Raw genomic sequence first — 22,763 nt, 5'->3', positions numbered from 1 at the left:
AGAGTTTTAAACCACGCTGGCACCACCCCACGAGACTGTTTGCAAATGTTGATAAAGAATTTAAGTGGCCTTTTTACCTGGCCACTAGCTTCTAACAGTTCATGCTAGCCATTAACAAAAAGATATTTTATCTACAACACATTAGTCATGGTTTCCTCTAAAAGCAAGGGAACATGGGGCTGAGAATAGGATGAGGAGGAAGAGATGGTGATGCTATTCTTGCACTGGGAGTTACCTGAGGTTTGTTTTCATGGTAATGCTAAAGAAAGGGGTGGCTGAATTTGAAAGAACCTTCCATCACGAAGCCAATGAAGTCAGCTGCTATAATTGTATAGCCAATTAGTGATTTACACGGCTTATTAGACTTCTCAAGAGCTGAGATTTTTTTTTAGAATGATAATTTTGAAAAAAATAAAGAGTCTTAAGATTTATTATTCCTTTAATATATTCCAGGTGCAGGGTTAGAAAATGGGTATAGTAGCTCTAGCCGGCATGGGGTTGGGAGAGACCCCATGTGGAAGGCCTTCTCCCTAACTTGGGTGCGCTGGGAGCCTTAATAGGCTCCCAGCCTTCCCCTCTTCTGCTCCCGGCCTCCAGACCTTCTGGGGTGGCAGCCCAGGCGGCCAGACAAGGTGGGTGTCGGGGGTCCCTCCTGGATGGGGTCCCAAGCTTTCCCCGCCCTTCCCTCAGCTCTAGGGAGGGAAGGGCACAGGGTGTAGGGTGGGCAGATCCTGGCTTCCGGCTCTCTCTCGATCCTCTTGAGCTGGTGGCTAGCTCTAGCTGACATGGGGTTGGGGGAGACCCCATGTGGAAGGCCTTCTCCCTAACTTGGGTGCGCTGGGAGCCTTAATAGGCTCCCAGCCTTCCCCTCTTCTGCCCCTGGCCTCCAGGCCTTCTGGGGTGGCAGCCCAGGGCGGCCAGACAAGGTTGGTCCTAACTTGGGATGTGCTGAGATTTGCTCGTTTGTGCTAAATTGTCACTGGCAATATCTGACCACTCTGCATATGGAAAACCGCGCGGGGGCTAGCACCCCTGTGCACACTGCATATATTACGAGTATTCCTTATCTTTATGTTATGTTTTGCGTATCCAGAATGTCCATTTTGTATTCTGCCCTTTCCCACACCCCTCCAAAGCTCATTTTTACTCCTTAACTCTCTCACCCCCCCAAACATCACTAACCCACATTACTCTTTTTAACTTCCGTATTGCACAATCCTAATCACAGACCAAAGCCGTGCATTGTGTGTAACAACCTTGAACTGTTTCAAAACATAAAATGGACACGTATGTCTTTAGAATATTTTGTGTTTTTCCCTGACAACTATAAGTCTTACTAAATACTCTCTTATACAGTGACGATTATAACCACTTTTTATCTTCTCCTTATGATCTGTTCAACAAGGAATTTTGGTGAAAGAGTCCCCCAGTTTAATGCTTATGATTGAACCATGTCATGGGGATTATTGGACTTGTTCTTATGGCCCCCATATGCACCAATAACGCCACGTGGCATTGCTTTTTTGCATAGGCACATTAAAATGAGAAAATACTATACATACAAATAAGATCCTATCTAATAGAGATTGGAATACACAAATCTTGTAGTGCAAAGGGACCTTACACCCTGAACATTGACATAATGACCTGGCACAGGCCTCAGAAGAATGGGCATTCTTCATTCACCCCTGATTTAGAGAAGACATCCACAAAACATCCAGGTGTAACATCACCTGGAAGCAATCCTCTACCACGGAAGACCCTACCACTGCTCAGACATCGACCTGCTCAAAAGAGACTTCCCTTAACACTGAGAAGACTTAACAACAATGACCTGCTTACAGGACAGGGCTTCCTGCATTGCCCTTTAATGGTGAGGTGAAACAAGAGGACGCTCCACATCCTGACTTCTATGTAGGAAATGAAGATTCCAGGATCTTTAATACAGAAACATGATACCAACAACAGAGACTGTATGAAAAGTGTGTTGGCACTACGGACAATGTCTTGGATTGGACGATCTAACTTGCCTGGAGCCTAGACTTGGTCTTATGCCAGGAAACTTCCGGGGTAGGGTCTCTTTGTATTTAGGCCAAGGTTATTCCTTTCCATGCCTCTCATATTTTGGTGGGCCTATGCAAACAACAATTGCCACTCTAACACCGTTTTTACTGTGCTCCTTTGACTCTAATCCTTAAAAAAAAAAAACCCACTTAAAATTTGAGGTTAACTTAAGCTAATATGCATGTACAGGGAAATGTAAAAAACACTATGCCTCTAATGTTTAAGGAGTTACGTAAGTTTTATGGCTTTAGATTGCCTTGTGTGCTGTTAAGAAATATTATGTGTTATAATCTGGGGACTTGAGGGACAAAGTAATTGTACATGGATTCTATTTTGTTTGTCTTAATGTTCTTTGGCTGAAAGTTCAAAGTTAAGATATCAGCAAGGGGACTTCTTCTGAGAATTATATTATGGGTGATTGTCCTTCCACTGTAACTTTACCTTGTCCTCTTTCTTTGCATCTTTGTTCTCATAATTAAAAATAAAAAAAAATTAAAAAAAAAAAGAAAATGGGTATAGTAAAGGACAGACAAATTTTATTTATAAAACTTGAAGTCCCTTGATTTATTTGGGAAGTTTTAATTTTATATAAGTACAAACACTCAAATTTGGAAAAAGAAAAGTTATCTTGTCCCTTGTCTTTTAAAAAGTGATTCTATTTTTAGGTAATTTTAAAGAAAATTTATTTGTTGGTTTTTAGCTATACCTGGCTGTACTTAGGTCTTACTTCTGGCTCTATACTTAGGGATCACTTTTGACAGTGCTCAGGAACATTATGTGGTACTGAAGATTTGAACCACTGTTGGCAGCTGCAACCCTTGTATTATTTCTCTGCTCAACAGTGATTTTAGAGGATTTTCATATTCAAATTAGCTTCATGAATATTTGTTATTTCAAGTGCAGCCCAGGCTATAGCATCAGAACCATCTGATGGGTATATATAGTTGAAATCTTTATAACTTAAGTCACAGGAATATATTTTGAGAATTTTAAAGAAATGATTAAAAAGACCCATCACTGTGGTCACATCCTGGTTCACATTGAATCGACAGTCATTTAAAGATGAGTTTTAAGGAGCGTCCATGTTTTATTTCCGAGAACGCTTATTTTCTAGAAGAAGTACAATGAGCCTGTTCCGTGTGGTCTTAATCTTGTTAGCATAGTGTTGTTGAAATGTTTCCTTTAGCTTTTGCCTGAGCAGATCCAAAGATGGAAGATGATCACAATCTGGTATATTCAACATGATGTGAAAGAACTCACTCCACATATCCAAATGAGGAAGTCTAAAGAAACAAAACATAAAAAAAGAACAAAATGTAGCCTTTCCACTACAAGCCAAATTTCTGCCTGCATCTGACTTCCACAGACTGCAACACATTCTATTAGAACAATTTCACCTTGAACTGTCAAGAAATGAAAATTCTATATATGTGAGAAATAAAAAATTCAAGCTCAGATGAAGTCTATAAACGTGTGTGCATGCTATGTACAGTAGGATATATAATGCTTTGAGGATCTGAGCCTGGGACCACATGGTGTTGACCAGCCTGTTAGCAAACATGCTGAGACTGAGATGCTGAAACAGACCTCAGACTCTCAAGTTCCAGCTATTTTAATTCTGAGCATTAGTGCTGGAAGGAGCAAAAATCAAATACCACACTGGGAAAAGGGCACAACTCAACTCAGTATGTTTTCCCAGTAGGAAATTCAGCTAATTATCACTGGGTCCTTTAATGTTTGACTTGGGGCTTTTCCTTGCACAGGTGATCAGTGAGAAGTCTTTTGAACTACTATTTAGTCTTTTGATTATGAACAAAATAAAATATCAAGTATTAGCTAGATCTCGATACTTGTTACAGGGACTCTAGCATAATGCTTTCCAGAACCTTATTTATATTTAGATTCTACCTTCCATAAATGGTAAGTTTTTTGTCAATGAGAATGAGTGTGGAGGGCAAGGGAGTCCAAGTGAAATTTTTCCCATGGAAATATAAACAAATGTGAAAATTTAGTAGGGTATATACTACAGTGAGCTATTCTGCATTCAGTTTCATTTTAGTACTCCCCCCAATTCCATCCCTAAGAGTATTCAGGAAGATCCCGAGTCCCAGTCACTGATTCAATACAAGGCCTGAGGCTGTAGTGACAGGGTGTCCAAAGCTGTATATGGTCATGCTCAGGGAACTATCTGTTGTTGGGGATTGAGGCTCGGCACATACTAAACATGTGCCTTAATCATTATCCCTGCAAATCTTTTTGTACCTTAGAAAAAGTTCCCAAAAAACAAAAAAACAAAAAAGTTGAAGGAGCTAGAGCGGTGGCACAAGCAGTAGGGCATTTGCCTTGCATGCACTAACCTAGAATGGACCAGTGTTCGATATCCTGGCGTCCCATATGGTCCCCCAAGCCAGGAGCGACCCCTGAGTGTCACCAGGTGTGGCCCAAATAACAAAAACAAAAAGTTAAGAAAATATGATATAATGAACATGCAGGGACCAATTACTCAACATGAACATTACTAGGAATAAATTCACACACTATATAGATAAGAAAGTCAGCCACCATGTGTCGAAAAAGAGCTTTAGACATGCTATGATTTTACAGATGACAAAAGTCATAGAAAAATCAAAAGCACAAAGAAAGTGATTAAAACGGTCTCTTGTGACTTACAGGACAGTTGCTTCATGGAATAACTTTATAATCCACACAGCACTGTTCATGTACACTGATTCCTTTGAGTCTGTATAAGAAATATCTAAAGAAAGTAGGATTGGTACTATTTCCATTTTTTAGGCAAGAAAACACAAAAGAACACAAGTCTAAAGCTCAGAGGCATCAGGTAACTTTTACATTTGAGTGTATCTAGAATGTCATCTGCCTGGCCAGGTGCTTTCATAGGCTCTGGAGTCTTTCTACTGTCCCTCTCAGATGATGGTCCTATCTCCTAAGAGATGAGTGCTGCCTGCCTGCTGTAGCTTTCACTCTACCCATAGCTCAAATGCCAAGACCCACCTCTTGAAAAGACTTTCAGGCTTCCAAACTCCTTTTTCATTTTTCACCTTCATGTAAGTGCCAAAAAGCATGCAGTACACAGTTGCTGCAACTCCAAAATAATCAATCTACAAAGAAAATAAAGGCAAAAAAAACTAAGCATGGTGTGAAGTAAGCTCTAAATTAGGCAGCCATCTGTGTGGTTGCAGAGTGCCCAGATCTGCCCCTGACACACTGCAGGGCTCACTGAGGTTCCCCTGGACTGCTCTCACAACCCAGGGAAGGTTGCTCCTGAGCTACTATGTCCTTCTCAGTCTTCTGTTTAGCCACTTCTCACACAGACAGCATGGATGTACCCCCAGCTCCTTCCCCTTTCACTGAATAATTTAAAATTGAAAACAGCACTTTAGCAAGACCTAGATGCAAGCACAAGAAGACCAAATCAGCTCCAACTAACTAGACCCATTTTCAAAATACATTTCTAAAGTAGAATATAATAATGGAGAATTATCTTCTAATTGCCCCCTTTAGTTTTATACCTGATAGTTCCATGGTTTGTTGCTGAGCATCTCAGTACACTGAAAACAAGATGTCTCACACTTGGCTGTAAATACAGTTCCCGTGGGGAAGAGTCTCATATCTATACTCTGGCCCAGGTCAATCAGTGCCAAACCATCAGAAAAATCATCACCTTCGCGGTCCTGTTCCAAAAATCTATCAAACACAAACAAGGGTCAGGCTGTGTGAGCAAAATTAACAAATGTTTGTGGCAGAAACAAAGTAGGGCTTGTTACAAGTGCAACACATGCCTGTTTCCAAGTATAAAGTTGTCTGGCTTGATGTCTCCATGAATGATCTGGCAGCCATGAACTTGCTCTATCATGGTAAGCATCCTCATAGCAAAAGCGAGCACTAATGCTTGAGGCATCACTTTTTCAGGGGTGGTCTTGTAGAGGTTAATGGCATTCTAGAAACAACAGAAAGGGAAACGCTGAGCCAAAGGCCCAGGAACGATAAAATCAAGTCACAGCTCTGCGCCTCCACCTACCACCCCAACACACATTCCACCTACAATTGTGTGTGCAAGGCACAAGTCAAAGATAAATTGGTGTTTGCGTTCTAAAAGTGAGAGTACTTACTAGTAAGGTCCCGTAACTGTAGAGCTCTCCCATCAATATACTGCCACCCTGGAAGAAGTGGCCTGCATAAAACTTGATAAACATGTGCTGCATACTTGGCTTCAGTCTCTCCATCAGCTGTGCTCCAATGTAAAATTCCCAACGGTTGGCAGGCTTTTGGACCTGCAAAGGAGCATGAACCCTTCATGGCCTGTCTCGCTTTCTAAAAAATGATCCCAAGAAACCAACTTCCTTCCCAATAAAGAACATTGGGGGGTAGGGGGGATGATAAGCAATGAACTTATCATAGTGTCTAAGTACAGAAGTAGAAGACTTGCTTTGAGTTTATTTCAGTGGCAAGGCAATTTTGAATCCTTGTATGGCTTTTAGTTGAGCATACTTAATTTCTCTCCCTTCCTTTCTTCTCTATTTTACTTCAATAGTATAAATTTACCTTTAAGACAAACTTCTGCTTGTTTCTGTTGTCATTCACATCTCCATGGATAACTTCATAGACTTGGGCGAAGGCCCCTTCTCCAAGTAGAGAGTCAACATAGAGCAACAAGGGACCTTAGAAGACAGAAAACATTTAACTTTAACATGCAGCATTTGTAAAAATTCCTTGGTTCTTCAATTACTTTGAAAAAATTAAAAGGGTGAGTTCCCATTAAAAGCATGTTTCTGTCCTACATGAAAGTTAAAGCTCTTTAAAATGTGACAGAGGGGGCCCGGAGAGATAGCACAGCGGCGTTTGCCTTACAAGCAGCTGATCCAGGACCAAAGGTGGTTGGTTCGAATCCCGGTGTCCCATATGGGCCCCCGTGCCTGCCAGGAGCTATTTCTGAGCAGACAGCCAGGAGTAACCCCTGAGCATCGCCGGGTGTGGCCCAAAACCCAAAACCCAAAACCCAAAAAAAAAAAAAAAAAAAAAAAAAAAAAAAAAAAAAAAAATGTGACAGAGGAGACAAGAGAAGGCTGAGGGTTCTCAAGCAGACCGATTGCACCAGGGCACCAAACGCTCCTCACAGTGGAGTCACTTAGATAAGGGGACAGTTACTATCCTACCAGATGGTAAAACCACATAAAAATCCCCTGTAAAGTAAAAAGCATTATTTTTTAACCAGGACTCTGAAGAATACAAGCATTTCATAAGGAACATAAAGTAGAAATTATACATAAAGTATCACTGCACCAGTGTTTCAAACAGGTAATTAGAGTTTATTTTAAATTGATGAACACTTTATTACAGATCAGGTCTCAAGGTAGAAGTTTCTGTGTGTTCTGCACTAGAATGTTCCCTTGTCATGAACTTAATGATTTTCACCTGTCACAAAGTATGACTACTAACAAAACTCTATGACTTTGTCCAGTCTTCATCTCTTCTCCCCCATGTTCTGGAATACCCTCAAGAATCTCATTAACCATCTGCCAGGTCCTGATGATTTCTAACTTTTTGTTTTGAGGACCAACATGGTTTCAAGAAGCTCTGGCCAGTATAATGTTGTAGAAAGCTTCTCCTACATAGATTTGTCTTAACAGTTTTCAGTAACATTGGGATTATTTGTTTCAGGATAAAGAATATGGTGGTAAAGTTATATCAATTTTAAAACTCTTTTTTTGAAAGAGAATTTACACACAAAAATTTCCAAAAAGAATCCACATGTTCTAAGTCAAATATATATATAAAATTTTTTTTCCTGAGAGCCAGTACAGAACAAAGGTCCTAGGGCAAACTGCAGCCCCCAGATTGAGTGAGGCAGACAGCAGGTGACAAAAAATTGCAGCTTGTCAAGAAGCAATAAATGCTGTCAGAACTAGGACTGGGGGTGGGGGCAGTAGAAAAGAAAGAGCTGATCCCTCAGACATGACACAAGAACAACTCTGTAGGGAAGTTACTGGACAGGGACTCAGGATGGATCTAAGTGGCCAGCTAGGCTTCCACATGAGGCCCTAGGTTCCATCTAGCAATATAAAACCAAAACAACAAAAAACCCCAGGCAGCAGGACAGAAATAAGTACAGTAAGACAAAATGTGAGCTCTGAAGCCAACATTCACAGCCAACAATCCGTCAACCAGATCAGAATTTACAGTTTGACAGTTTCTTGTAAAAAAGGATGGAACCTTACTGTAAGATCCAGCAATCAGTCATTGGGATCTACCCAAATAAAATGAAAGCTATGTCTAACCAATTCTATACAGGAATGTTTACAGCAGCTTTATTGTCAAGATGGAGAGATAAGTCTCTTTAACAGAGGGTTGGTCACAGGCTAAAAAATGTAATTCAGGGATTGGAGCGATAGCACAGTGGGTAGGGTGTTTGCCTTGCACAAACCCAATCCAGGACTGAACCAGGTTCAACCCCAGGCATCCCATAAGGTCCCCTGAACCTGCCAGGAATAACCCCTGAGTGCTGCAGGGTGTGGCCCAAAATTCTCCCAATCAAATGTTATTCAGACCCCCTTCTAAAACCTTGCAAAAAAGCAATCATAATGAATTAAAGACCTCTATATCAAACTTGAAGTCATAAATTATTTTGAGAAAAACAAAGATAGAAACCTTCAAGATATTGGAGCTAGAAGTATTTTCAATAATTCAAACTAATAGGCCAAGCAAACTGAAACAGATGTACAAATGGAAGTACAGCAAACACGTAGGCTTCCTCACCTCAAAAAGAAACAACCAGAATAAAAAAGACACCCCACAGCTTGGGAGAAAATATTTGCCCATCACTCATTTGATAAAGGGTTAATATCCAAGATATATAAAGCACTGGTAGAACTTTGACAGGACTGATTTTACCATGAAAAAACCAAACATCAAAAAATTCAGGGCACAAATGAACAGAAACATCCTTAAAAAAGACACATAGTATGGCTAAAAAGCAATCTAGATCACTAATCATTAGGAAAATGCAAATCAAACAATGAGAGGCCATCTCAGACCAGTGAGACTGCACACATCAAAATGAACAAAAACAGAGCTACAGTGATCATACAGCAATTTGGGCATTTGCCTGGAATGCAGCCAACTTGGGCTTGATCCCTGATATCCCATATGGTCCCCTGAGCACCACTAGGAACAATTCCTGAGTGCAGAGCCAGGAATAACCCCTGAGCACAGCTGGGTGGGTGTGGCCCCAAATAAAAACAAAACAAAACAACAGCAAAACAAGGAAAAAGAACAAAATAGTGTTGTTGTGCTATTGGTCTTTTCAGAAAACAATACGCTACTTCCAAAAAACTAGGAATTGAGTTTCTCAAAACTCTATTTAGAAAATACATTCATGCTCCTATATTCACTATAGCACTAGTCACAGTAGTCAACGTTAGGAAACAACCCCGATGTCTAAGAACAGATGACTGGAAAAAAGAAGCTGGTACATTTACACAGTGGAAAATGACTTAGCTATAGGAAAAGGTGAAATGGTGCAATTTGTTGCTACGTGGATGTATCTGGAAAGAATCATGAGAAAGTGACAAGAGGGACAGACACAGAAAAGCTCTCTCATATGTGGGATATAAAGAAATTTAGTAGGGAACAACAAGTACCCAAAGGCCACAAACCTAGAACTAGTGTCCAGTAGGATGTTTGCCACAGGGAGGGATTGGGAGGTTCAAGATGAGGGTGGAGAAATGGAAGTGGACACTCTCGGGGAGAATGTGATGCTCGATTCTGTTATGCACAGAATTACAAACTATTTAAAATACAATCTTACCCCTGAGCATCAAATGGGTGCACCCTCCCCCCAAAAAAAAGAAATTTAAAGATTGTCCTTTAAATAAATAAAGATTGTGGGGTCTGGAGCAACAGCACAGTGGTAGGGGGTTTGCCTTGCACACAGCTGACCCAGGATGGACCTGGGTTCCATCCCCAGCATCCCTTATGGTTTCCCAAAGCCGGAAGCGATTTCTGAGTGCATAGCCAGGAGTAATCCCTGAATATCACTGGGTGTGGCCCAAAAATCAAATAAAGATTTTGCTTAAAATACAATCTAAAAAAAAAATAAAGCCACCTCATCAAAACCAATATTTCTACTGAGCATGCACACATTACTCAAACACCTACATATCAGCAGGAGACATTTAAAGGTAAACACCTGGGCTAAGCATATATGCTGCCTATATTTGGATGAATATTGTTAAGTTGATCTCCTTAAATTACATTCAATAGCAAAGCTCTAAAGTCATGATTTAACACGGTATTCCCAGCTGAATGCCTATCACTGGAAGTAGAATGTGGTGAGCAAGAAGATGAGCTAGGAGAAGCCTGTTTAAAGCCCCATCACCCACAGCCTTCTTACCCAACTGTAATTCAGTCTTGGGCCTGATAACTGGAAGCTTGCATTGCCATTCAAAAGTATCTGGATAGGAACTCACTGGTTTAGACAGTCCAGACAGAAGTCTGAGAATCAATTTATCATCCCATGGATTCTCAACCGTGAAATCTTAAAGAAATGGGGGAGGATAAGGGGAAATTAAGTCAGTAATAAAAACTTGTACCCAATAAATCATCTAAAGTAAAAACATTTATAACTAAACTTTTAGAGACCTTATCTTTAGAAATCAAGAATAGGTAGTTTGGCTCATTCATTATTTGTCACTCTAGTTGATTAAATTCCGATGGGTTTTAGTGGAAACAAACAAACAAACAAACAAAAAATCAATGCCAGAGCAAGTGCTCCACAAGCATGGAAACTCATGTGTCCTGCCTCTGTCACAATCAACAGTGCATGTCTTAAAGTCAGACTCAGAACTTGCTTCATTCCAACACTTGTTTGTTGGATGTACCACAGTCACAAGACTACACCTGGTAGTACTAGGAAGACCAAGTGGTGCCAGGTATCAGGAATATATTCTTAAAATAGCTCCTCTGCAACTTTTACCTTCTAAACACACTGCCTGTTAGTGCTTATACTATCTATGTTCAAAGGGCATGAGATATAATTTGGTTACATTTATCTTATGACAGAAATATATGATATAAAGCAAATAAACACTTCAACATTGTAAAGTACTTTTCTCAGTTAAGCAGTACACTTGGTCTTGCCAGTAAGGCCTTAATGGAGTATGTTTGTTGCCTTCCTCTAATGCACAAGAAAGGAAAAAGGGAAACACAAAACTAAAATGATCTTGGCCAAGAGCAGGTTGCTGTGGCAGAGGAGCGTGTCTTGGAAGCTAGTTTGCTGCCCGATCTGCGCTCTGGATCCCTGCACAAAGCTGCTCGTGTAACTAGGGGGAGGGGTTTCTTTTCACTCCAGGCCTACTATGCCATGGAAAACTTGGTATTAGAGTAGATGCCTGGCACATAATAGGTTTCAAGTTAGAATTCCTCCTTCCAGGGGCCAGAGAGATAGCACAGCAGCGTTTGCCTTGCAAGCAGCCAATCCAGGACCTAAGGTGGTTGGTTCGAATCCCGGCGTCTCATATGGTCCCCCTGTGCCTGCCAGGAGCTATTTCTGAGCAGATAGCCAGGAGTAACCCCTGAGCATCCCCCGGTGTAGCCCAAAAACCAAAAAAAAACAAAAAAAAAAAAAAAAACAAACTCCTTCCAGCAGTAGTCATTTTGATTTCTCTCACAATGATTGGCCCTTTAGTGTGCGACCATTACATTATCCTCAGATACAGCTAGCAAGAATTGTATGAATGTGTGTGTTCCTAGCTCACTGAGCTTTTGCCATCAGGCAGCTTTGACCCAGTTATCATCCTACTCCCCAGACACAATCAAGACCTAGCAGGTTTTCATACTTGTTGCACTGATGATCCCAAGTGAACCCCTTGGTTTCATCCGTTCTGCTGGGAGCCCTATGCTGGTCTCTGGAGGTTTCTCTGCAGTGGTGCAGTCCTTGTCAATGAGCATACAAGCCTTCAGGCCCCGTTCGGCATCACTGGTTAGCAGCCTGCCTGGGGCAGGATGGTCCTGGCCACACAGCAAAGCAGTTACAGAGGGTATGCTTGCAGAGATTTCTGGCTCTGGGGTTTCCAACTGAACTGGACTGGATGTTGAAGGAGGAGACAAGAGGAAACAAAATATGTTGTTTAGAACTTAATGGATTCAATCACAGTAAAGGCCCACAACACAATTTTCTTTTCCTTCTAGGATTGACATTTTAAAATTGCCTTGCTTTTCTTAACAGAAACAAGTACAAGTGAACCCAAAGTAGGACTCTGAACAGAGATGATATCATAGACATGGTCATCAGTTAGTAAAGATGATATCATTACTGGATCCAGGAGCAGAAAAATGCTCTGTGAGAGGCTGGGGTGATGACCCACTGGGTATTCTTCAGGAGATGAGAGAAATGGGCTTATTTCTCTGGTTGTTCTAAGAGTCACTGTTCTAAGTAGGACTGAAGATTTAGCTTTACTCCAAAATAAACATAACTCCTTTAGTAACATTGGTAAACCGAAAATGCCACCCATGATCCCACGGTCAAACAGTATTTACATTTCCGTACACAGATCCATAGTTGATCCTCATGAATATTTTATCTGTGAATTGGCCCACATACTATAATTTACTTGTAGCCCCAAATTCATGCTATTATCAAATTTACTGTCATCTGCAGACTCTAAGAACAACAAAAACTTGAGACATCCAACAGCATGTTCATAAGGAGAGAGAAAGCTGGGACAATAGGTTCTGGAATCTAGGAATCATTGACACAGAAGGGCCTAATCATGGAGACCTTTAGTTTCAGCTCTTATACTGTAAGCAAATCCATGAGCCTAGTACCTAGTGATCACTCCAATCCCCATCATGATGATTTTTTAATCTGGAATTTTGCAGTTTGCACAGTTTACAAGGACAATGCAAATGTGCACTATGTACATTAATGACATACAGCCATATTAATATGTCATAAAGCCAAGAAGATCCTGGTGTGCCTCCCAGAAAAATACAGGTGCCAGGTATGTTTTGTCTAGGCCTAAGTTAAGTGCTGTAGGAAACCTAATGCAAATGAGCCAAAACTTCATATGTCAAAGGTGCCCAAGAGCCCAACTGGGAATTTCTTGGGCAATGCTGCATGTTTGCAGTCACTTTAAACCACTGTAAATAAGAGGAGAGATGATGGATATCTCAATAGTCTGCAGGCCAGGGCCAGTGCACAGATTAAGAGAAGGTTGAAAACCCCATAGAATGCTTATATACTTTCTCCACACTATATACACATTTAGATTATCTTAGAAAATTAATTCATACATGCAAATTCATGTTGTTTGCCCATGTTTGTTTGTTTTTTTTTTGGTTTTTGGTTTTTGGACCACACCCGGCGGTGCTCAGGGGTAAATCCTGGCTGTTTGCTCAGAAATAGCTCCTGGCAGGCACGGGGCACCATATGGGACACTGGGATTCAAACCAACCACCTTTGGTCCTGGATCGGCTGCTTACAAGGCAAACACCGCTGTGCTATCTCTCCGGGCCCTGTTTGCCCATGCTTTGACGCATTTTTCCTATTGTAAAACATACATTTTAGGTTCAAATGACTACAAATATAGCAGAGTTTTGATGTGTACTTCACCTGATTTTTCCTAATGCCATCAACTCACAGGAAGGAGTGACTATCTCAGTGAACAAACTGATGCCTGTCATGTATATTTAGTGCTGCTCATCTGTAGGCTTCATTCCTATCAACCAGTTTCTCACGACTCTTCCTTTTTTTTTTCTTTTTTTCTTTTTTTATATCTCCAGGTTATTCTATAAAGTATGTCAGAGTAACTGACCCTATGAAAATAAAATTTCTGCTCAAGAGAAGCCTGAGTCTTGTTTTCGTATATCTTTGAAGCCTCCATGGAGCAAATAGTTCCTTGAATGATATTTCCTTGCTAGCAACTAAATTGCCCTCTGTACATTTCCAAGTTAGTCTTCTGCCAAGTGTGGCTTCTAAGTTCATGAGTCAAATATGAAAAAACTCAGTGGGCTATAAAGTTAAATATAAAATGTAAAATAAAAGGCAAAGTCTCTTTAATTTGCATTGGTTTTATTCTTTGTGAGTTAACAATTTTTCTATATGCTTACACATTTTATCTCTTGTCCTTCACCAATTCATGAGGGTTTTAGTTCAATTAAAAGTTTTGTTTTCCGGGCCCGGAGGGAGCACAGTGGCGTTTGCCTTGCAAGCAGCCGATCCAGGACCAAAGGTGGTTGGTTCGAATCCTGGTGTCCCATATGGTCCCCCGTGTCTGTCAGGAGCTATTTCTGAGCAGACAGCCAGGAGTAACCCCTGAGCACCGCCGGGTATGGGCCACCCCCCCCCCCCCCAAAAAAAAAAAAAACCAAAAAAAAAAAGTTTTGTTCTCCAAGTAAAAAAATTTTTTATTGGGGCCATAGTGATAGCACAGTGGCAGGGTATTTGCCTTGCATGTAGCCGACCCAGGATGGACCTGGTTCAATTCCTGGCATCTCATATCGTCCCCCGAGCCTGTTACGAACAATTTCTGAGTGCAGACTCAGGAGTAACCCCTGAGCACCACCAGGTGTGGCCAAAACAAAACAAAACAAAACAAAATATTTATTGTTACTACTTTTGTACCACATCTGGTAGGCTTTATAGAGATACTTTCAGTTTGGTTTGAGAGACCATGCAGATTTGAGACTGATCCTATGTTCCAGCAGACAAAGCATGTGCTTCACTCTCTTCAGTTGTGTCTGGCTTTTAATAGGACATTTTTGATAAAGAGACATGGGAGAACACAGAAGCAAGAGAGTAAGTATTCAGAAGTCAGACCTCTGGATTCAAACTCCCGACTCCCAATTAAAAGCTACCTGACTTTAGGCCATTCATAGAGCCACCCTTTATTCACTTTTCTAGGAAAAAGAATGATTCCTACCAGTAATCATGAAGCTTAAAGCTAAAGTATATGAAAAGTTTATGGGCTATTATGGGATGTAAATAAATATTAACAACAAAAAATACATTCTTCAGAATTGATGGCATTTACCTGGCTCTTACAAAATGGTGGAGGGGCCAGAGATAGTATAAGGAAGTAAGGCATTTGCCTTACCCAGAAAAGCCCTAGTTTAATACCTGTACTCATATAGGATCCCAAGAATTCCTAAAAAGAGTGACTACTAAGCAGAGAGATAGGATTAAGGCCTGAGCACCACTGGCTGTGGCCCAACATTCATTGCCCACCACCAAAGATAGAATTTTATTTAGACAAAATATTTAGTTACAATTTATCTCCATTTTAACATAAAACCTCAGATTTAATTGTTCTATATTCTCTTGAACATAAAAGTCACAGGCTTTTTCTATTATAATGGGCACAAAGTAGCAATGATGTCTTTACACTCACATCTGCAAATCTAATACAAGTGTGGATCTTTGGGGGGTAAGAGCATGTGCAGCCTATCCCCAATGATAGGTCTGCACAGAAAGTGTTCCTCTGAGGAACTCTCAACTCTCACTGCACTGACACAGTGGTCGCTTTTTTTTTTTTAAATATACTATATCTAGCAATGCTCAGGGCTCAATCCTAGTGGTGCTGGGGAACATATAGAATACTGGGGATTAACCTGGGCTAGCTGCATGTATGGCAAGTGCCCTACTTGCTGTATTATTGCTGTCTTCCAAGAGATCAGGTATTCTGTGGGTTATTTTTTTTTTTTTTAATTTTATCTTTAATGTTTCCAGTGAGTACCTTCTGACTTAAAGTTAGAAGTGAACAAAGACTCTATTAGCTTTTAAGGGTTGGTCAGGTATGACATCATATCTTTAAAAGTAAAGCTAGAATGAAAATTGAAAGTGAATGAACCAGGGACAATTTCACAATACCTGAACTTTTTGTCTTTTGAGGCTTTTGCTACGTTTTTCTTACAAGTGTCCAAAGCCAGATGGGTACCCTGTTCTGCTGTCACATTTTCTGAAATAGAAAATATGTGATTTTATGTGGTTATAAAGATCACAATTTCTTTTACACTTATTTTTATTATAAATTCAAAATAGTAATCTATGGTAAAATGTGTTATAAGGTTAAAAAAATAGAAAATACTTAACTTCTATCTAACGGATGTGAGACTTTCAATGTCCTATTTATAAATCACAAAATTCTTCAGCAGAAAAGATCCAGAGACAGCTGGTACCAGTGGGCAGGAGGAGTAGACCTTGGAGGGTAATTAGAACAAGAGGCAGCCCACACCCTGCTGAGGATAAGGATATGGGAAGTGGGGACCAGGAAGAGGACTCAAAGGGCTGGGCACATGCTTTACATGTAGGAGGCCCAAATTTGATACCTGGCACTGCTGGGAGTGGTCCCTAAGCACAGAGACAGGAGTAGCCTCCAAGAACCAGCAGGTGTGTCTCTAACCCTCTAAATAATGACATAGAGAGGAAAAGGTTTCAATGTTTATTAATGGCAAAGATTTTGATTTCTTTCTCAATTTTTATAGTCAAGTAAAATTCAACTGATTTAACTGATTTAGAATGTTCACATCAATGAAGGTATCTGGCAAATATATTCCATAATTTCTTCAACTTAAAAAAGTTTCTGAAAGGGGCTGGAGAGATTGCAATTAATAAACTAATAAATAATAAATTAAACCAATTAATAAATTGGTTCAATATTTATAAGTAACAATAAAACCAATTTAATAAATTTAATGAATTAAACCAATTACTAAATAAACTGCCTTAAAAAATTTCTGGGGGTGGGCTGGGGAAAAAAATAGTTTCTGTTAAATATAAAACAAATGAGGGGCTGGAGAGATAGCACAGTGGTAGGGCGTTTGCCTTAGACACTGAAGGACAGTGGTTCGAATCCCGGCATCCCATATGGTCCCCTGAGCCTGCCAGGAGCGACTTCTAAGCATAGAGCCAGGAGTAACCCCTGAGTGCTGCCGGGTGTGATCCAAAAAACAAAATATATATATATATATATAAAACAAATGAAAGGGACCAAAAGATAGTACAATACATGAGGCTAACCACAGGTCTGTCTCTGGCGATGTATTTTGTCCCCTGGACACATCCAGGAGTCATACCTGAGACCAGAGTCAGGCTTCAGCCCTGAGCACCACTGAAAGTGGTCCAAAACTCCCAAACATCTTCTACCAAATAGGAAAATAGAGAATAAACTTCTAGACACATGCCACATTTTAGCCAAGTATTATGCAGGATTAAATTTTATCCAAAGTTGCTTCACAGAGCAGGTGCTAGTACTAGAACATTAACTTCTGTTTATACAACCCAAGTGGCAAATACTCAAAAGAACGGCCAATATTGACTTTCTGAAAGACTTAACTTATTAAACAACTTTTCTTGAATGGAAAAGCAACAACATTATTTATTTTACTTTTTTTGGAGTGGGGATCAAATGCAGAGCTTCACACATACAAGGCAAGGGCTTAACCACCGAGCTACATCCCTAGTCTGGTTTGGACAAAAAGTTGTTCATTTTGTTTTTTGGTTTTGGGCCACACCTTGGTTATGCTCAGGGGTTACTCCTGGCTATGCGCTCAGAAATTGCTCCTGGTTTGGGGGACCATATGGTACACTGGGATTTGAACCACCGTCCATCCTGGATCGGCTTCGTGCAAGGCAAATGCCCTACTGCTGTGCTAATTGCTCTGGCCCTATGAAGAAAAGTTTTTAATTAAAGATAAGATTATAATGGCAAATGGCAATTGTGACAATGTCATCTAAATACTCCTTTAACGTTCAGGAAAACAACATCATCATATTGGGCTAGAATTTTAATTTCTTTTTACTCCTTAATTCAAAAGTCGTTTTTTTTTGTTTTTGTTTTTTTTTTTTTTGGTTTTTGGGCTACACCCGACATGCTCAGGGGTTACTCCTGGCTGTCTGGCTCAGAAATAGCTCCTGGCAGGCACGGGGGGGCCATATGGGACACCGAGATTTGAACCAACCACCTTTGGTCCTGGATTGGCTGCTTGCAAGGCAAACGCCGCTGTGCTATCTCTTCGGGTCCAGTTCAAAAGTTTTAAGGTATACAGGCTCAGACTTCATATGAAAATATGCTTTCAAGGGCAGGGAAACAGTTGAGAGTTGAGGTGCATACTTGGCATGAACAAGGACCTGAATTCAATTTGAGTTTGATCCCTAACACTGAATGGCCCACAATGAAGACCTGGAGATTCCTTGATGCTGGACCCAGGCAGCATTACATTACGGGGTATCAAATATCTCCAGGAGTAGACCTAACCCTAAGCACTACTTGGAGGCTCCTATCATCCCCTCCTGTATGTGGGTGTATAAATACAGACACACACATTTTTATCTCTAATTGCTCCCAGTGGCCTGTGCTGTTGGGCCAGTGCAGCTCTGAATCTCAGATATAAGCACTCAGCTGACCAACCTGCTAGTCAGGCACCACTGTAGTGACTCCAGGCACCCTGGGTTCTGGTTGGGAGAGGTATCCCACCCCCACAGAGCAACAGCAACAACAACAACAACAACAACAACAACAACAAAAAAAAAAAAAAAAAAAAGGAAAAGGAAAAAGAAAAGAAGTGATGTCTGCTATGTACAAAGGCAAGCTTCTCAACCTCTTTACTATCTCTCTGGCCCCTACTACTGCCTTTAAAGGTGCTAGAGTTTGGTTTATAAATACTTTGGTGATCTGGGATATAACTCAAAGGACTAGCATGAGTGCTTTCCTGTAGGGTGTCAGGGTCTGGATTCATTCCTTTTCCTCTCTAGGTACATTCCCAATATAAAATGTATATTCTGGTGTACAACCAAAAGCAACCCCTGAGCAAAGTGCCTAGAAAACCCAAGCATTGCCAGGTATGGCCTAAAAACAAAACAGAAGTGGCCCAGATTTCATACTATGTATTTTAGAGGTTGATATTAATTCGTGGTTCAATGATGATGAGCATGTATTAAAACATGAAAATAAATTTATGAGTTTTATCATTAATTTGTTGAAGTCAGATGATTAAAAGCATAGAAAATAGGGGCCGGAAAGATAGCATGGAGGTAAGGCGTTTGCCTTTCATGCAGGAAGTCATCAGTTCGAATCCTGGCGTCCCATATGGTCCCCTGTGCCTGCCAGGAGCAATCTCTGAGCCTGGAGCCAGGAATAACCCCTGAGCACTGCCGGGTGTTACCCAAAAACCACACACACACACACACACACACACACACACACACACACACACACACACACACACACACACACACACACACACACACACAAGAGTACTTTAAATATTGTAATTGGCTAAATTTCTAAAATATCATTGTACTTTTGACTTTCAATGCTTCTATGGGCTTTATTCCTGTTCTCCTTATAATCTGTTATTTTAAAATTTTTACTTTTTAGTTTTACCACTCCAGGCTCTGTGCCATCATCTAGTTACACTATTTAACAATGCATGGGGCAGAGTGATGACTGAGGTAGACATGCCCAGCACAGGCAAATCCCTGAGCTCTGGCTCCAGTACAGTGTAGACCACCCCTCCCCAGTTCCAGGTGTGGCCCTGGTAACCACCAAGCTGAGCATATGGAAGTATCTATGGGCCTTATTAAAAAGTTAAAGTGAAAAAACCAGATGTACTTTATGTTACACTATGTCCAAAGGGAAAACAGAGGCTGTAATACAACACATATACATTTTTTCTTTCATGATCTTCAAATCCCCATTTTTGATTTTCCTTACTTTCATTTTGTGGAAGCGCTGCAGTGTCATTCCTGGTTCTCTGCTTAGGAGACCAAGTCCAGTGCCAGGAACTGGACCAGGGTCAACTATGTGTCTATATTGCTCTACCTTGGTCCCTACTTAAAATTTTTAAAGAAAAAGCAATAACACTGTAAGAATGGGAACCAATGAAAAATGAGACCCTACACTGGATGACACTCACCTTTATCTTCCAGAGCCTGCACCAAATAAGAGGGTTTGTGGAAAGGTGTAGATGCAAGCTGGGCAGCAGAGGTAAAGTCTCCCACATTCTTTGGGCACGGGGCTAGGGTCTTGTTGCAGGGGATACCCCAAACTGTTGAATCATCTGAAAACTCTGCAGTATGAAGTATGTCCTATAACAAAAGATAGGCAGTAAAGCTCCTAATGTTCTCCGTTTCATCTATGAAACTTTAAACAGTAAGACATGTTAATATTTCCAACAAATGAGAAGAATTAAAACAGAGTTCACCTGGGTTTACACCTGGTCAAAGCGATAATGTGTCATGGCTCTGTTCTTTGACCAGAACCGGGACACTGCATTTTCATCATGACTCAGTAAAATCATACCATACAGAAGGTACAGAATTTTGTTCTGTAATTCTATTTATTTTTCTACTGGAATGTCTAAATTTACAGAGAAGTTCAAAATATAATGTAAAATTCCCATATAATATTGTTAAACATGTGCACCTTACATAATCTAGCACATCTCTAACAACTAAGCAATGCTGTTATTCCCAGACATATAATTTCATTATTTCCCACCAATGCTCCTTTATAACTCCATGATCCAAACCAGGACATCACTTTGCATTTATCACATCTCCTTTGTATTGTCTTTCCTAGTTTCTCACTTACTGTTTCCCTGTCAAGAGACTGATCAATGTCCCTTCAATTTGGGTCTATTTTCTCTATGGAGAGAGGATTAGATGTAGAAGAAAAATATCAGAACTAGTATCCTTTCTACATTCCATGATAGCAACACAGCTTGCTTCTGCCAATTTCTCCACCCGAAGTCACTGTTCTCCCTTCCCACTTTTTGTATTTGTTAGACACAAGTCACACATTTGTCTACAAAGAAAAGGTATATCAAGCTTCCCACTTAGGAGGAGGAACATCAAGAGCTTGTGAGGAAATGATAAACTTTCAGTTAATCATTTGGGTGAGGCAACAAATACCATTTCTTCCTAAAATTTCACCCATTGATTTTCGATCTGGGGAGCTCACCTGTAGCATTTATTCTCTGCTGAGACCTATTCTTTCAATATTGCATGGATAAAGATATATTTTTTTTTGTTTTTGTTTTTTTGTTTTTGGGCCACACCCGGTAACGCTCAGGGGTTACTCCTGGCTATGTGCTCAGAAGTTGCTCCTGGCTTGGGGGACCATATGGGACGCCGGGGGATCGAACTGTGGTCCGTCCAAGGCTAGCGCAGGCAAGGCAGGCACCTTACCTTTAGCGCCACCGCCCGGCCCCCTGGATAAAGATATTTTGTCTCTTCTCTCCCATGTTATATTTTTTTCAGTATGCATTACTTTATTGGGGGGGGGTCATACTTAATTTGGGGAGCTTTGACCTAATACTATATTATTCTACTTGCTCAAACTGTCTGCGCAGGCCATTGGCTTCTTTAGGTGGGGCTCTTTTGTTATGCCCCTATTTTTTTTCTTAAAAACAAAACAAACAAAAAAACCCCATTTTCTTCTTTACTCTCTCTGCTGTTACAAGTTCATTTCCCACCCCACCCCCTGGCCTCACTTCTTAGGTTTAGGAAAAAATTATCTTAGCTGGGATTGGATCAATAGTATAGTGGGTATGGTCCCCAAAGCAAAAAGAAACAAACTACCCCCCCATCCATCCCTCCCTCCATCCTTACGTATGTTTCCACTCATTGATTCCAAAGGGAAGGCTCTTTGATGGCAAAGATAATATTACTTATTTTAATTTATCTTTTATTTTCGATCTCACAGTGCCTAGCACATAACAGGTACTCAAATAGCTAGAGATTAACATTCCCCAGCCCACATTCTTCTTTTAACATTGTGCCTTTTTAGCAGTCTTTGACTGTCAAAATCATTTGCTAAAAGAAGAGGAAAGGTTTGTAAGTCACATTTTGCAAACAAAACATAAACTTACATTTGGCTTTGAAGGGAATCCACTTACAGAGCGTTCGCCAAAGGTCCTGGTTCCTGGGGGTTTATTTTTAGGTTGTGGTAACCTAAGGCAAGATTTGAAAAATTATAAATAGTAAATATGCTGAAAAAATAGATCCTCTTCCCTTCTTCCATCCTGTCCCCTCTCCCCTCTCATCTCTCTCCCCTTCCCCTCTCCCTCCTCTCCTTTCTCCCCTCTCCCATTCTCTCCCTTCTCCTCTCTCCCCCCTTTCCCCTCTCCTCTCCCATCTCCCTCTCTGCCCCTCTCCTCTTCTCCTCCCCCAAAAAAGAAAAAAAAAAAAAGAAATGCTACCTCTAAAGTGTCAGAATCATTCTCTGCTAATCCCACTAGTCAGCATTCATTTAAATTTACACCAGTTGTAAGGAAATGGATTAACTTGACTATGTATATTAAAGTAGATCATCTAGTTCCTTATGTGAAGATAAAAAATACAAAATTTCTATCACAGATCTCAAAGTTTCAGGAGGCTAAAGATATAGCTTAGATTCAGAAAGCATGCTTTGCATATCTATATGGTGACAGCTAATATCCCACAAACATCAAGTTTCAGGATCCAAAAAAAAAAAAAAGAGTTTACGCCAACAGAATATCTTGGCCAGGTAAGCCAGCTCCACAGCCTGGAGTGCAGGTTCTGCACACAGCAGGCCTGTTTCATCTTCAGTATTGCACACACAAAGATCCCTATGTACCACTAGGAGTAAAAACCCAAGTTCTACTGGTGTGGCTCAGTTCAAAACCAAAATAAGCTCCCTTCATCCCATCCCAGACTATCA

At 40.6% G+C, this 22,763-nt stretch overlaps 1 protein-coding gene and 1 long non-coding RNA gene across 4 annotated transcripts in view; one reads left to right on the top strand and one right to left on the bottom strand.

Moving 5' to 3' along the window:
- The window catches only part of LOC126024020 (uncharacterized), a 295,412-nt gene that overhangs the window by 250,568 nt on the left and 22,081 nt on the right, over positions 1 to 22,763 (top strand). The window lies entirely within an intron of this gene.
- BUB1 (BUB1 mitotic checkpoint serine/threonine kinase) overlaps positions 3,130 to 22,763 on the bottom strand; it is a 53,791-nt gene continuing 34,157 nt past the window's right edge. For 2 of the 3 annotated variants that reach the window (XM_049784394.1, XM_049784395.1), the window contains 11 exons: positions 21,952 to 22,033; positions 19,996 to 20,167; positions 15,950 to 16,037; positions 11,919 to 12,166; positions 10,475 to 10,618; positions 6,628 to 6,743; positions 6,195 to 6,356; positions 5,865 to 6,022; positions 5,595 to 5,769; positions 5,077 to 5,183; positions 3,130 to 3,347 (listed from right to left, as the gene is read on the bottom strand). In XM_049784394.1, coding sequence (XP_049640351.1) covers positions 3,152 to 3,347; positions 5,077 to 5,183; positions 5,595 to 5,769; positions 5,865 to 6,022; positions 6,195 to 6,356; positions 6,628 to 6,743; positions 10,475 to 10,618; positions 11,919 to 12,166; positions 15,950 to 16,037; positions 19,996 to 20,167; positions 21,952 to 22,033 — 1,648 coding nt within the window. In that variant the 3' untranslated portion in view covers positions 3,130 to 3,151. The remainder of the gene's footprint in view (positions 3,348 to 5,076; positions 5,184 to 5,594; positions 5,770 to 5,864; positions 6,023 to 6,194; positions 6,357 to 6,627; positions 6,744 to 10,474; positions 10,619 to 11,918; positions 12,167 to 15,949; positions 16,038 to 19,995; positions 20,168 to 21,951; positions 22,034 to 22,763) is intronic. The other variant, XM_049784396.1, reaches the window with a different exon arrangement.

The sequence above is a fragment of the Suncus etruscus genome, chromosome 12, assembly GCF_024139225.1.
Source record: "Suncus etruscus isolate mSunEtr1 chromosome 12, mSunEtr1.pri.cur, whole genome shotgun sequence".
Classification (NCBI taxonomy): domain Eukaryota; kingdom Metazoa; phylum Chordata; class Mammalia; order Eulipotyphla; family Soricidae; genus Suncus; species Suncus etruscus.
Note: the sequence above shows the minus strand (reverse complement) of the source record. Positions and strands in the feature narration are given on the sequence as shown.